The following is a 12,741-nucleotide window of genomic DNA, read 5'->3' as shown; positions in this document are numbered from 1 at the left end:
CTGCAGGCAGGTAATGAAGAAATGCTCAATGAAGTTTATTCTTTGATTCCATACTAAAATGGGACTGTTATCACATTCAGTGGTCTTGGCAGGTTGGCTGGCTGTGGAGAGGATAATTTTTCACGTGGGGTACCTGGAATTGGGGGTTACTATTTAAGCAATAAGGAGAATCATCTGCCCACTCAGTATAGTAATGAGATGATTCTGATGTATATCTCTCAGAGCCCTGGATTTCTAGAATTCTCTTTCCCAATAGAGAGCTTATGAACATGTCTGAGACAGAACCTGGTGGATACCTGACAGCCAGGGGGTGGGCGGTTTCTGTAGATTGATGAGAATGTGGTCAAGTGAGGCCTTCCTTGACCTTATTCAATGTTGGACTGGGGTCAAGGGGCTGAACAGCCTACCCCTGCTCCAAATTCCTTGCTTGTGTGTTTCTGTCAGGTGAACTGTGTGGAAAATGACACTGAGCTTTTGGAAAGAGACAGCATCTTTAGCAAAGAGAATGGAAAATCCGACATCTCTGTATGTGTTTAGTCACTTTAAGGAAAGTGACCACCAGTCTGTTGCACCTAAAGTGATGGTGCCTATGAGCGTGTGTCTATGAGAGTGAGTCGGTATCTATGGGAGAATGTGATCAATTTTGTGTCTGTGTATATGTATGTGGGTGTTGCCTGTAATTGCATGCGTGCTTTTCTATGTGTCTGCCTGTAATTTGTGTGTGGAAGGATGTCTGTCTATCTGTTTGTGCAGCTCTTTGTGTGAGTCTCTGCATCTATGTGTGTGTGTGTGTGTGATAATAATATTTCTACTACAACCAGAAGGGACGTGTTTCTGGAGGACAGGGGCAAGGTAACAGGCGGTGACGGGATATCAGAAATCGATAATTCCAAGTAATTGGTTCTCACTTCTGCCGACTCCTCTTCCTTTCTCCGGACCGTAACAGTTCAGGAGATTCAGTGAGTGAAATGATCTCCGTTCCAAATTACCCCACATGACATCCTCTTTGTTTGCTATTTCATGAACCAGTTCAAAATCAATGCCTTGATACTTGAGTTGACCTGGACCTAATGTTAGGATTTTGGCACTGATTCCTAACGACTGTAGTTCACTGTAGAAGTTTTAATGTATTTGATATGGAGTGGTGAACGCAGGTATTAATTATTACTAAATAAGATTTCCTTGCACATCCCGACATGTTGTTATACCTATAGAGAATCTCAGCTGGGTGCTACTTACTTGCTACACCTAGTTAGTCCGAATTGTTTTATACCAGTCAGGATTTCTTGAACAGGACAGTTGCCAATACAGACTGTAGATGCAAAATCATTTTGCATTTATATATGGACAAAAAGATCTGCGCCTGCTGTACGCTTGTGTGTTGGACTACTGTGTAGAATGTGCGTTTGTTTACATCAGTATAGTGAGGTAGGGCGGGATCCTATGTTAAAACAGAGGCAGAGAAACAGAGTTAAACATTCTCTCTCACACACATATCGGTATAAAAACTGGCGTCTGTGCAGGAGTTCCGTGGAGTAGGGTGTGGGATTTGGCCTCGAATCCTCAGACTGGGTGTTTGGGAGAGATGCGAAGGGCGAAAGGAACAATGTCAGAGTGGGTAGTGGCTCGGGGGCGGGGGGAATAAAGAAAATTGCCCCTGGAATACGGTCCAATAGGCCGAGGGATCTAATGAAAGGCAGCTGGAAGATAGGTATTTCCCATGACTGTGTGAGCGGGAACGGCGAGGTGGTGGGGACGAATGGGAAGGAATGGGTACCAGTACACCTCTGAGATAAATGAGAATAATGCATGGAGAGAGTGGCTGATCTCACCTCTAACCGGGAGTAGGAAGACACCGTGTGTAAGAGGGGTTAAACTCACCCACTTTTGTTACACAGACACAGAACTGGTGGTCTGTGTTATCAGTGTGAGATATATTGTTTAATACACTGGGTTGGTCACTTCAATCAATCATTGGGTAATTAAATGCGCGCGCTTAGACTGCAGGCTCCTCTCGAAAGCAGTTGCTACTGAGTCTGGGCGGTCCCAGTGTCGAGTTCCCTCTCCCCTTTCTACCTCAGTTCTTTCTCGGGCACCTACCCTCATCTCCACCCTCCCGCTACAAAGTGACTCGAGCACTCCCACTAAGCGTCTTACTCAGTGTGCTCAAACCCTGATGTCCCCCACACCCCAATCCCCCGTTCCCTTACCCCCCCCCGTCCACTCCGCACGCACGGTTCCCTGAATGTCCCAAGCTGGTTGAGTGGACGGCGTCTCCCGTGAACCGAGTCTCAGCCGGTGGCGGGTCTCCTGTTTACCCCGTGAGCCCCAAGTGGTTCCTTGAAAGATCCCGGCCCTCCCGCAGATGGTGCGCCTGGATCACGCCATTATACTCGCGAACATAATTAGTTGTTCAAGGCGGACGTCTCAGAAGTGTGTTTTATAGAATATTGTTATAGATGTGGTGGTGGTGGTGTGTGTGGGGGGGCGGGGGCGGGAGAGCAGATAATTGCGTTCGGGAGTGAATGGTTAACGGAACCATGTATCACGGCCTCCCTCCCAAATTCAACAACTTTTCAGACTCTCATTGAGAAGCGACGTCTGGATCTCCTACAAGCTAAAAGCAGAGGCCGGCCAACGGGACGGAGGGAAAGGGAGGGAGCGGAGCCCGTTCCGAGCAGAGTGCAGAGAGGACATCACTGCAGGCTACTTGGAATGGAAGCTGATTTTACTCCCCCACCGCCTCCCCGCGCTTTTCCCCCTCCCTGTGATATATGTTAACTGATGAAGTAGAGCGACGGCCTCTTTTCCTATCTCGGACGCCGACGGCCTCCAATTTAAAATCAATTTAAACATCAAGTTAAAATTGAAAACAAAACTAAAACGACATCATGATCACTATACAAAAAGTGGAACTTAAAATTACAGTTGTTCTGAACACCGAGAGGCAGATTGAGTGAGCGCGTAGGAGGCGAGGTGTGTCGCTTGTGTCGGCGCAGTGTTGGTTTAACTTGAGAGCGCTGGGTAACACGGGTGAGGGCGATCTGCAAAAATAAAAGTGCTGAAATATATTCCACGCGAATTGGCTCTTTGCCTTAAGAAAGCAGGGACAAAGTAATCGAGCTTGTGGGGAGAGAATCTCCTCCGATTCCTCCTTCCTCCCCCCCATTGTTCGCAGTGTCCCCGGGATTCAGGGATGACCGCCGTACCTGCCACAAACCAAGTGCGGTGACCGCATTCGGCTATTCCTGGGCCGAGATCTACCTTTGCCCGAGCGGCCTCAAATTTAATTGCGGGGTATGAAGCACTTCCGGAATCGCGAGAACACGGGGGCTACCACCGGCAGAATATTTATTCTATAATAACCCGGCAGATTGCAACTTGTAACTTACACCAGTACTTTGTCCTATATAGTTCTGGTTTGTATTTAATATCTTGCCTCTTCTGTGTTATCTCCTCGCCCCGTTTCATTGGTAGCAGAACTATATAGAGTGCTTACAGAAGCAAGTGGTTCTGTTCATTCAGAATGTGTGATGTATAATATCTGTGTATGTACGCGTGTGGTAAATACAGACGCATGTGGCACGAATCCTCGTTTGCTTTCTCGGACCACCTTACTGGCAATCGGGCGTTCTGCTTGTTCTCCCACATCGACCCCCATCTCTCCCGGGGTACAGTGATCCCAGGCAGCACAGAAACCCACCGGTACAAAGCTGCACAATCCTGGGTAATTTTTCCCTCCATGATCTTTTCCCAACCAGGGTAACCCCTTTCCTGGAATTAAGGACAACAGTGCCGCGAATAAATATGTACATACATATTTAAAATCTTCAGACATTCATTAAGACCCACCCCCCATCAACCTCCCGCAGGGGTAAATGTGCACAAAACTCCAAGGGGGGGGGGTCTGAACGGCGAAATCATACCAGCCATTAATTGCCCAAATGTCCTTTACCGACCCAAGATCAAGCCCCTGCGTCTAAGTTACTTGAACGGCGCATTGATGCAAACCAATGCTGTATTAAATTCTGAAAAGTATATATTTCCCAAACTGTTCACAACTAGTTAATGTTCAGCTTAATATAAACAGAACACGCTGAGAACTGCACACGTGGGCCCCAGTTTGATATATTTTAAGGGGAGTTATATTATTTAAGTTTACACATTTCTCGGCATACTTAGGCGTTGCTGAACGGGGTTTCTTCGATGTGTAGGCAAAAGCAAAAAAAAATGTAGGTTTTGATCAAAGTTAAAAGATATTGAGGGTGAATTGAAAGGCAGTCGTGTGAAATTAGATCGTGGCGTGAGAGGCACAGAATAGAGTCCTGCCCTCGTCATGGGCGAGACATGGTTGTATGTTTGGGGGGGGGAGAGAACGCGGTAAATAGGGGGAAAAAAGAAGTGAACGGCAAAAGCACACTCTGGTTTCACAGAGGATTGTGTACTTGTTAACACCACAGGCCAAGGGCACCGCAGCCCAGCGCCGTACAGAGTAGACATTTACCGAACCCTTGCCAACCATATCTTGAAGCGCAAGAGGAAACTTTCTCTTTGAATTCTTGCCTCCGCTGCACCTTATTCATGTTATCGTCGTCTTTCCCTTAACACAAGTCTCCCCTTTAAAAAAAAGTAATTCCAAAGGCGAATTTAAAACAAAAGAGTCGATTGAAAACACACTTGCGCGAACTTGAGTGGGGATTAAACCGTGTTTTTATTTTCATACAAAACTTGTAGCGCGTTGTTTCTCCTCTGATTTCTACCACTTCCCTCTCAGAAGATGCTGGCGGTGACCACTGTCTCCAATTCTAAAGAGAAACAATGTTTCAAAAGACTTTCAGAAATACAACACACATACACACACACACACACACACACAGACACACACACACACACACACACACACACACACACACACACACACAAAGGAAAATATAGAAGTGAAGCCTCTTCTTTGGAAATATTTTGCCCATGTACCTGTGTTTCGCTTCCGGACTTCTGGCTGCTTGTTTTACTATATTTTATATATTGTCTACCCACTCACCCACCCCGCCTTGCTAGAGTAGGTACCTCGCCTTCTCCCTGGGCTGACGCCAAAGGTTCAACCCCTCCAGAGTTTCAGATCTTGGCTAACCGTGACTGCTTTGTAAACGGAAACAAACTATTTACTTGGCTGATACACAGAGCGAACTCAACCAGGCAGCTGGTCGATACACACAAAGGGGCTCTTTCTAAACTCAAAGGATTCTTGCTAACTTTCTGTTTTAAAGGGTGAAAAAAATAAAGTAGTGATTTTTATCAGCTTTGTGGATTTTCCTTTCAGAACAATGCAAAATACCGTTTAGGAATTTATATAGAGTAGTAAATTCAAACAGTTTAAGTGGACCGGAGAGAGAGAGAGAGAGTAAAATAATTTATGTGAAATAACTGTAATGTATGCGGTGTACTTACAAATACCTTTACAATTCATTGGCGACAACATTTCTTGAAATTACTTCAACTTGATGTGTCCCCCCCCCCCAAAAGCCAACAGTTAACTTATTAAACTGGTTGAATATGTGCGCCTGTACAGTTGGAGATCGGTAATGCTGATTGACAAAGGAGGGACAATACTGCCTGGCTGCACAATGAAATGTGGCATCCTTTAATGGACTGAACATGGAAGTTGTCCCTGCAAAAATCCTGTGCGTGTGCGTGTGCGTGTGTGTTACTGCACGTTTTGCATTAATCCTTAGTTGTGCATTATTGATTCATTTTCCCTCAACCCCCTGTATTTATGAAAGGGATATATGCTATTTCTGCAAGGGATGAAATAAAAACAGAAGAATTAACTAAATCTTTAAAGAGAATAGTCCTTTATACAAACTTGTGTTGCTGCTATAAAGTGGAAATTTTTATGGCATTTATACTCTATGTGTATATAGCCATGACAATAAACTTGAACTGGAACTTAAAATATCTGAATTAACTCTTTCAAAATATTTTACCTCTGATTTTCTTTTCCATTGCTGGTCTGTTGGAAACCTCAGTGAAACAGATTACTAGGTGCTGCGATATATATTTATGAAATTGATACAAACATTGGCAAGTGCCATGAATAATATTTTCACTTCAAAAATAAATTTGTACCAATGCCTTGCATCCCATGCACAATATAAGTAAAAATGGAATTCATATACATCGTTGTGTACATCCATGAAATGTACAATGGACAATACATGTGTACATGCCTAGAAATGTTTTTATGTATATCCAATAAAAGTTGTAAAGCGCGATTGCCAGAAACACTCTGCAGGCCAGTCTGCATCTGTGGGAAAATAAACAGGGACAATGTTGCAGGCTGAAGACTTGTCAGAACTTTGAACTGAAATATTTAACTTGGTTTCACTGAACATAGGGCAGCCTGACCTGCCCAGTGTTTCCAGCATGTTCTAGTTTTGTTTTAAATTTCTAGCAACTGCAATTTTTCATTTTTTGATTTTCTTGTCTATTTAAATAAGATACATATGATATTTTTATTATAACTATATATATGCATTACATTTAAATGTGATATACCCATTTGGAAAACATGCAATGATGTTAATTTGTCTGCATGGCTGTGGTATTTTATTTTGTTTGAAGAGATGGTACTTTATTAATTCCACTCACTTACTATCAAAATCACATATATTTTTGTTACATCAGCAACGGTTTTCCATGGTGTTACTTATTCATTTCCAAGTTAATTTTTTTTTAAAAAAGCATCGAAGTAAATTAGAGTGCTTTAAATATGGAACTTGTTGGTAGGAGGGAAAATAATTTAAAAATTATTCCTAAAATACCGTGCAGCGGGTATCAGTCAGCTGCAGTATGGACAGTGGTAGACAATGTTGATCTATAAAGTATCTTGAGAAACATAGATGGACTTCATGCTAAGTGAAGACATGTATTTAAAAAATTACTTGAAGTTGTGTGCAAAGGCCTGGTAGATCAAGCTGAGGGATTTTCTCCCTATTATATTGCAGAATATTAAATGATTATTTTATAAGCAAATGGGGCCTTGTGCCAACATAAATACAGTCAAGGCCGCTTTGGGATTAAGTCTGATAAATTCACTGCAATGACTCCTTGCACCCTACGCCATGTGTAGACACACAGAATCAGACCACACTCGTGCATATGTGTCCTCTCATTTTACCTGTGCAGATTAAATTCTAAACTTTTTCAAAACCATTAGCCAACACCAGTCAAAACAGCCTCACATTATAAGTAAAATTAAAACCAATCTGCACTGGCATTCATACAGCTTTTCTGCTGTTCATATGCTTTTGGGTGCTCCAAGAGAAATTAAATTTAGAGGGATTGGAAATCTCCATTGGTTTTTGATCAGTGGGATGAAGCAACTATTCAAGCCGTAAAGTGCCCATGAGAGGTACAGCATTTCCTGAATCTTAATATCCTAATCCAGCGAGGAAAACAATGCATGCATGTGCACACACACATAAATGTGGACACACAATCACAAATACTACAATTTGTCTGTGATTTCAGATGTTTTATTTCCCTTGAATCGTCCCCTTGCACACAAAGAAATATTTTTTTTTCATGACGGAGAGAGAAAAAAATATTCAACAATAAAACCTTCAGAAGAATTTGACTGGATTGAAGCAACATATGTTTTTCTTTTTAAAATCCAACTGCTCGTGGAATGAAATAAAGTTTTGTGGGATGACTGAGAGAGAGAGAGAGAGAGAGGAGACAAGGAGTGTGTATACTGTCAATGTTGCCATATTTGTAAAATGACAGGTCTGCGTTTCAGCTACAACAGACTATTTTTTTTTAGGACCAAGTTTTAAATTGGCAGAATGTGAGGGGCATGTTAAAGCGAGAATGTAGCCAGTGTTGACCTACTTCTAGGTGGGGAGATAAGGTTGGCACAAGGCCTTGTGAATGTAGAGAGGAGCTTTGTAAAGAAGCTGGGGAAGTTGAATCATAGTTCGGAGTTTGCTGAACCTCGCAGCTTGGGGGAGGGCAAACGCTTTCACGTTATAGAAGACTTCCTATTTTTAAAAGCTGACTTTTTAAGACATTCTTTTCTAGGGAGATATTTTAATAAACAAAGTATGTTTAAAATACATGAACAAATTTTAATTTTGGTGCATGAGATGCACTATCGTATTTATGCCGTCAAACGCAAATGCTACCATTGCCTATTTAGTTTTTTGTATGTGAGTGCTTACTCTTCCCGCTCCACCACACCCTCATCACCCTCAACCCTCCAATGTCTATTTAGGAGTGAGGGTATTTGTTTATTTTTACAAAAGAATCAAATTTAAATTGTTTGTTGGTTAATCTCGTTCGCCTATTATGGGCTGCAGCTGGTTGGGGTCTAGAGGAACTGAATGTGTTTTTAATGCTGTGAAATATCCCATTCTGCCACAGTGCAGAGTGGGCAGAAATGAAAAATTCATAAATGCTGGACTTTGCTTCTTCATTGCATACGGATAGTTGATTTTGATTTGGCAAATTGCGTGCTCTCTCCAACTGCACAGCCCTACTTAAGGAACGTCGATTGGCTGGCTGGTAGGCGTGACTTTGCCAAATAGGTGGGCCTTCTGTTGGCAAGAACTCAAGCAAATGGTTGGAGATTGTGTGGGGAAAGAGATCGAGCGAGCGAGAGAGAGAAGGGAGAGAGAGAAAGAGAGAGAGAGAGAGTGAGAGAGTGAGAGAGAGTGAGAGAGAGAGAGAGAGAGAAAGAAGGCTGCAATCCTCTCTGCCAGCACTTCATACTTGCTCCAAGCTCCAATACGGGAATCCATCCCTCCATTACTATGGTATCTCATTCCAAATAGGCCGGAAGAGACCTGCTTTCGGACGAACTTTCTTTTTTTGGCCAAGGCCATTTGTGCATGATTAACTCCTGTTTTTTTAAATATATAAAGCCGTTTGCTGGAAGTGTCACATTTTGTGAGTGTGTGTATGTGTGTGAGACAGAGTATCCATTCGCCTTGTATTGAGTACAATCATTGATCGGCGAGCAGCACTCAATTTAATGAGAGTTCGAAATGGTAACTATATAAAAAACATGCCAGAGCAGATGCAATGGTATTGAATTTTACCACTGTGTGTTCATGTCTGTATGTGTGTGTGCGCGCGTGTCTGTATGTGTGTATGCGTGTGTGTGCGCACGCACTAATTTTTTGAAGCCATAGTGTTTTATTTTTGCTTTTTTTTCTTGCTCATCTTCTCAATGGTTTCCTAGGTATTGATTGGTTTCTTTCCTTTGTCTCCTTCTCTTCCACCGCCTCCCCTCCACCCTCCTCTCTTGCTAACAGGATGAATTTCATCCGTTCATCGAAGCCCTTCTCCCTCATGTCCGAGCATTCTCGTACACATGGTTTAACCTGCAGGCTCGTAAGCGCAAGTACTTCAAGAAACACGAGAAGCGTATGTCTAAGGATGAGGAGAGGGTGGTCAAGGACGAACTCCTGGGAGAAAAGCCTGAAATCAAGCAGAAATGGGCGTCCCGTCTCCTGGCGAAACTGCGGAAAGATATCCGGCCTGAATTCCGGGAAGATTTCGTGCTGACCATCACAGGCAAGAAAGCTCCATGCTGCGTCCTTTCCAATCCCGACCAGAAGGGCAAAATCCGTCGGATCGATTGCTTGAGGCAGGCAGACAAGGTCTGGAGGTTGGACCTGGTCATGGTCATACTGTTCAAAGGGACTCCTTTAGAAAGTACTGATGGTGAACGGCTGGTGAAGTCACCTCAGTGCAGTAACCAAGGCCTGTGCGTTCAGCCACACCACATTGGAGTTTCTGTAAAGGAACTTGACTTATATTTGGCCTATTTTGTACACAACCCAGGTAAGTTGCCCATTTGCTTCAGTTGTTTACATCTTCTCATTCTGAATGTGCACCCTTGTTTGTATTTGGTCAATTTGTGGAACAATTATACCATGTTTGGACAATTTCCACTTAAAACCTTTCCAATGAGCAGAGCAAAGTCTTGCCTAACACAGAATTAAAGGGGAAATATGCGCCAATGAAAAAGACAATTATTTTTGTTAAAAATGAATTGAAGTATTAAAATGCCCATTTCCATTCTGACCATTAACCTATTACAAGGTTCATTTTAGTGAAAACACAGTTTAAATTTTTTCAGTAAAGTGTGCCATGCTCGGCATATAAATTTTTCAGGGAAATATTGCATTAACAATAAATTAAATTGGTTTCAATGAATATCATTCGTCATGATGTCAATTGCCAAATGCTGAAGGAACTCAAATTTTAATTGAATGAAATTTATCCAGTCATAAACCATTACAGTGAGTGTACAAATGTGAGTTCATTTAAAATCCCACGTAGAATAAAAAATTTCCTTAATTAAAGCATTACAAATTTTATTTTCTCCTCCTTAAACAGTGCATGTCTGCAGTTTGAATTATTCCTGGTTTTTCTTTTTTTAAAAATTCTAGTCTAAGCTAGTAGCTGCATGCACTGGAAGATTTGAAGGTGAAGGAATAGAACTTAAAAAAAATTATAATTAAATTAATAGTAGAGGGCCCTCGAGCTCTATTTATCTGTTCCTGCAAAGTGACAATGTGCTATCTTTCCTTTGGTTTATTTTCCCACTTTGCACAAGGAAAGCCGGCCTCTTGATTTGTGATATCTCAGCCTTCGGTGCTGCTCACCCCGTTGTGTATCAGGGTGTCGGACACCAGCCGCCTGCTCCGAGTTGGGCTTTGACCCACGGCCTTTGTGACAAAGGCAGAGCGAGAGAGTGACTGAGCCAAAGCTCCACAAGCAGAGGCTGCTTGAATTGAGCCAATTTTTACTTGCAACAACTTGTTTGGAGTATGAATGCCATGTGTTGTCAGTAAATGCTCGGACTCGGAGATTCCGATATCCCTGCTCACAATCTCAATTGAAATCTCTTGCTGCAAAGAGAAATTGGAAGTGTATCTGGTAATGTTGTGACCACAGGCTACTGAATGTTATGAAGTGTGTATCATTGCAATAGAAATAAGTGAATGTTTGATTTGCACTCCATAATGACGTGTGCTTTGTCCAGCTACATGCTACTCCTAATCCTAGTAGCAATATAAACATTGTGTTTCCTAGTCTTTTAGTGCACTGGTTCACTTTCACTGGGCACTTTTAGTGGTGCTGTTATGTAAAAGGGCTGCACCTTTTTGCACACATGAATTGAAAGAAAAATCAGAGAATTAGCTGCACAAATGAAAATTATTATTAGAATTGATCATCCTACTTTCTCAGTGTGAATTATAGTATATATCTGCGGCAGAGCTGTGAAGTAGATGTGTTAAAATTTGCAAGGTGATTGGGTATTATATGTGAAGGCATTGCACTTGAACCTTCTTCTTTTTGCTTGAGTGAGGCTCCAAAGGTTGGGGGCTTTTAAGAGCAATGAGAGATATTGTCACTCTGCATAGGGATCACATATAGGGAGTGCGGAGTTATTCGCAGCACCGGCTCCCAAGACAGAATCAAGTAACACTGGTAAGTAACTCTTAACTCTCCCTCTACAGCCCAGCACACTGCTATCCTGTTGCGGGGTTGGGAATGGAGTAGCTGGAACCAGACAGGGACACAAATCGTAGGGCTGAAATTTGTCAGTGCCAAGTCTCACTTGACTGTACAATTTCATGCCATTTAATACAGGCACAGCTAAAATACAATCTTCAAGTTAAGGAGTAAAATTTTTACTTACTGTCCTCAAAGAAGTTGTCAACATATTTTATTGACAAAGCAAATACTGCTTGTTAGAAATGTGGTTCAATGCAATAGCTTTGGTTGTGTTCTTTGCAACAGATGTCCTACTAATAAGCTTGAATTGTAACAGAGAAGTAGAGAAACAAGGGGGGAAAAGACTTGTTTGTGTGTGTGTCTCTTTCTCTCTCTCTCTCTCTCTCTCTCTCTCTTTCTCTCTTCATTGGCAATCTGTCAGGACACGGACACAGCAGCCTAAAACAATCAGCCTACAACAATGAAAAGCGGGGAAAAACATTCCATTTTTATTTGGCCCCACCTGGGGAGACGGCGCTAACAATTGTTTTTGCCCACAATGCCACCTTGTCCAGAAATGATGTTTCATCCTCCGAACGGTCCACTATTCCTTCTGTTTCATGAACCTGATTTTTATCTCTGTAAGTCTTTGAAATTAGGCATTCACTTTTAAAATAATAGCAAAATAATTCAGGTGTATGTAATAGTGTTGATCAGTTGAAAAACCTTCAAAGTATTTAATCGTTACTTTCTCCGTACATTTGCTATGAATTTATGTATCTGAGATATGTGAGACAAAAGTCGTGTTTGCCTGTTGATATCTGTGTATGTCATTGAATGAAATATGCCTAGAAAGCAGCTTCTTAGCTTATTCCATCCCGCCATTTTCACTCCACCAAAGCGGTTGCTAAAATGGCGTGAGGTTCTGTCCTCTCCATGTAATGGACATAATAGAGCTGATAGCAGGGTTTAAAGAAAGTCCATCTAAGAGTACATTTTTTGTTAGTTCTCTTTTAGCTCTGTCCTTCTAAGTCACATGTATCTTACATAATGCCAGCCAGCTGCTTTTTTGAAGCCCGATTTGTTCGTCGTGATTTTATTTGTACAGGGCAAGAGATGAGATCTTATCGTCAACACCCTATACTTGTTATGGTGTCATTGTGTTTTTGTAGTGGGATGACATCTCCTTTTTTCTTGACATTGACGGAGCAGGTGGCAGAGCCTCCAGTGACC

The 12,741-nt window shown here is 42.2% G+C and overlaps 1 protein-coding gene across 10 annotated transcripts in view; it reads left to right on the top strand.

Moving 5' to 3' along the window:
* Positions 1 to 12,741, top strand: part of LOC134339507 (nuclear factor 1 X-type-like) — a 423,369-nt gene that overhangs the window by 60,361 nt on the left and 350,267 nt on the right. For 8 of the 10 annotated variants that reach the window (XM_063036098.1, XM_063036099.1, XM_063036092.1 and 5 more), the window contains one exon: positions 9,315 to 9,846. In XM_063036098.1, the coding sequence (XP_062892168.1) occupies positions 9,315 to 9,846 (532 nt within the window). The other 2 variants (XM_063036096.1, XM_063036097.1) reach the window with 2 other exon arrangements.

Source organism: Mobula hypostoma, chromosome 29 (genome assembly GCF_963921235.1).
Source record: "Mobula hypostoma chromosome 29, sMobHyp1.1, whole genome shotgun sequence".
In the NCBI taxonomy this organism is placed as follows: Eukaryota; Metazoa; Chordata; class Chondrichthyes; order Myliobatiformes; family Myliobatidae; genus Mobula; species Mobula hypostoma.
The sequence above is the reverse complement of the archived record's forward strand: the minus strand, read 5'-3'. Positions and strand labels throughout refer to the sequence as shown.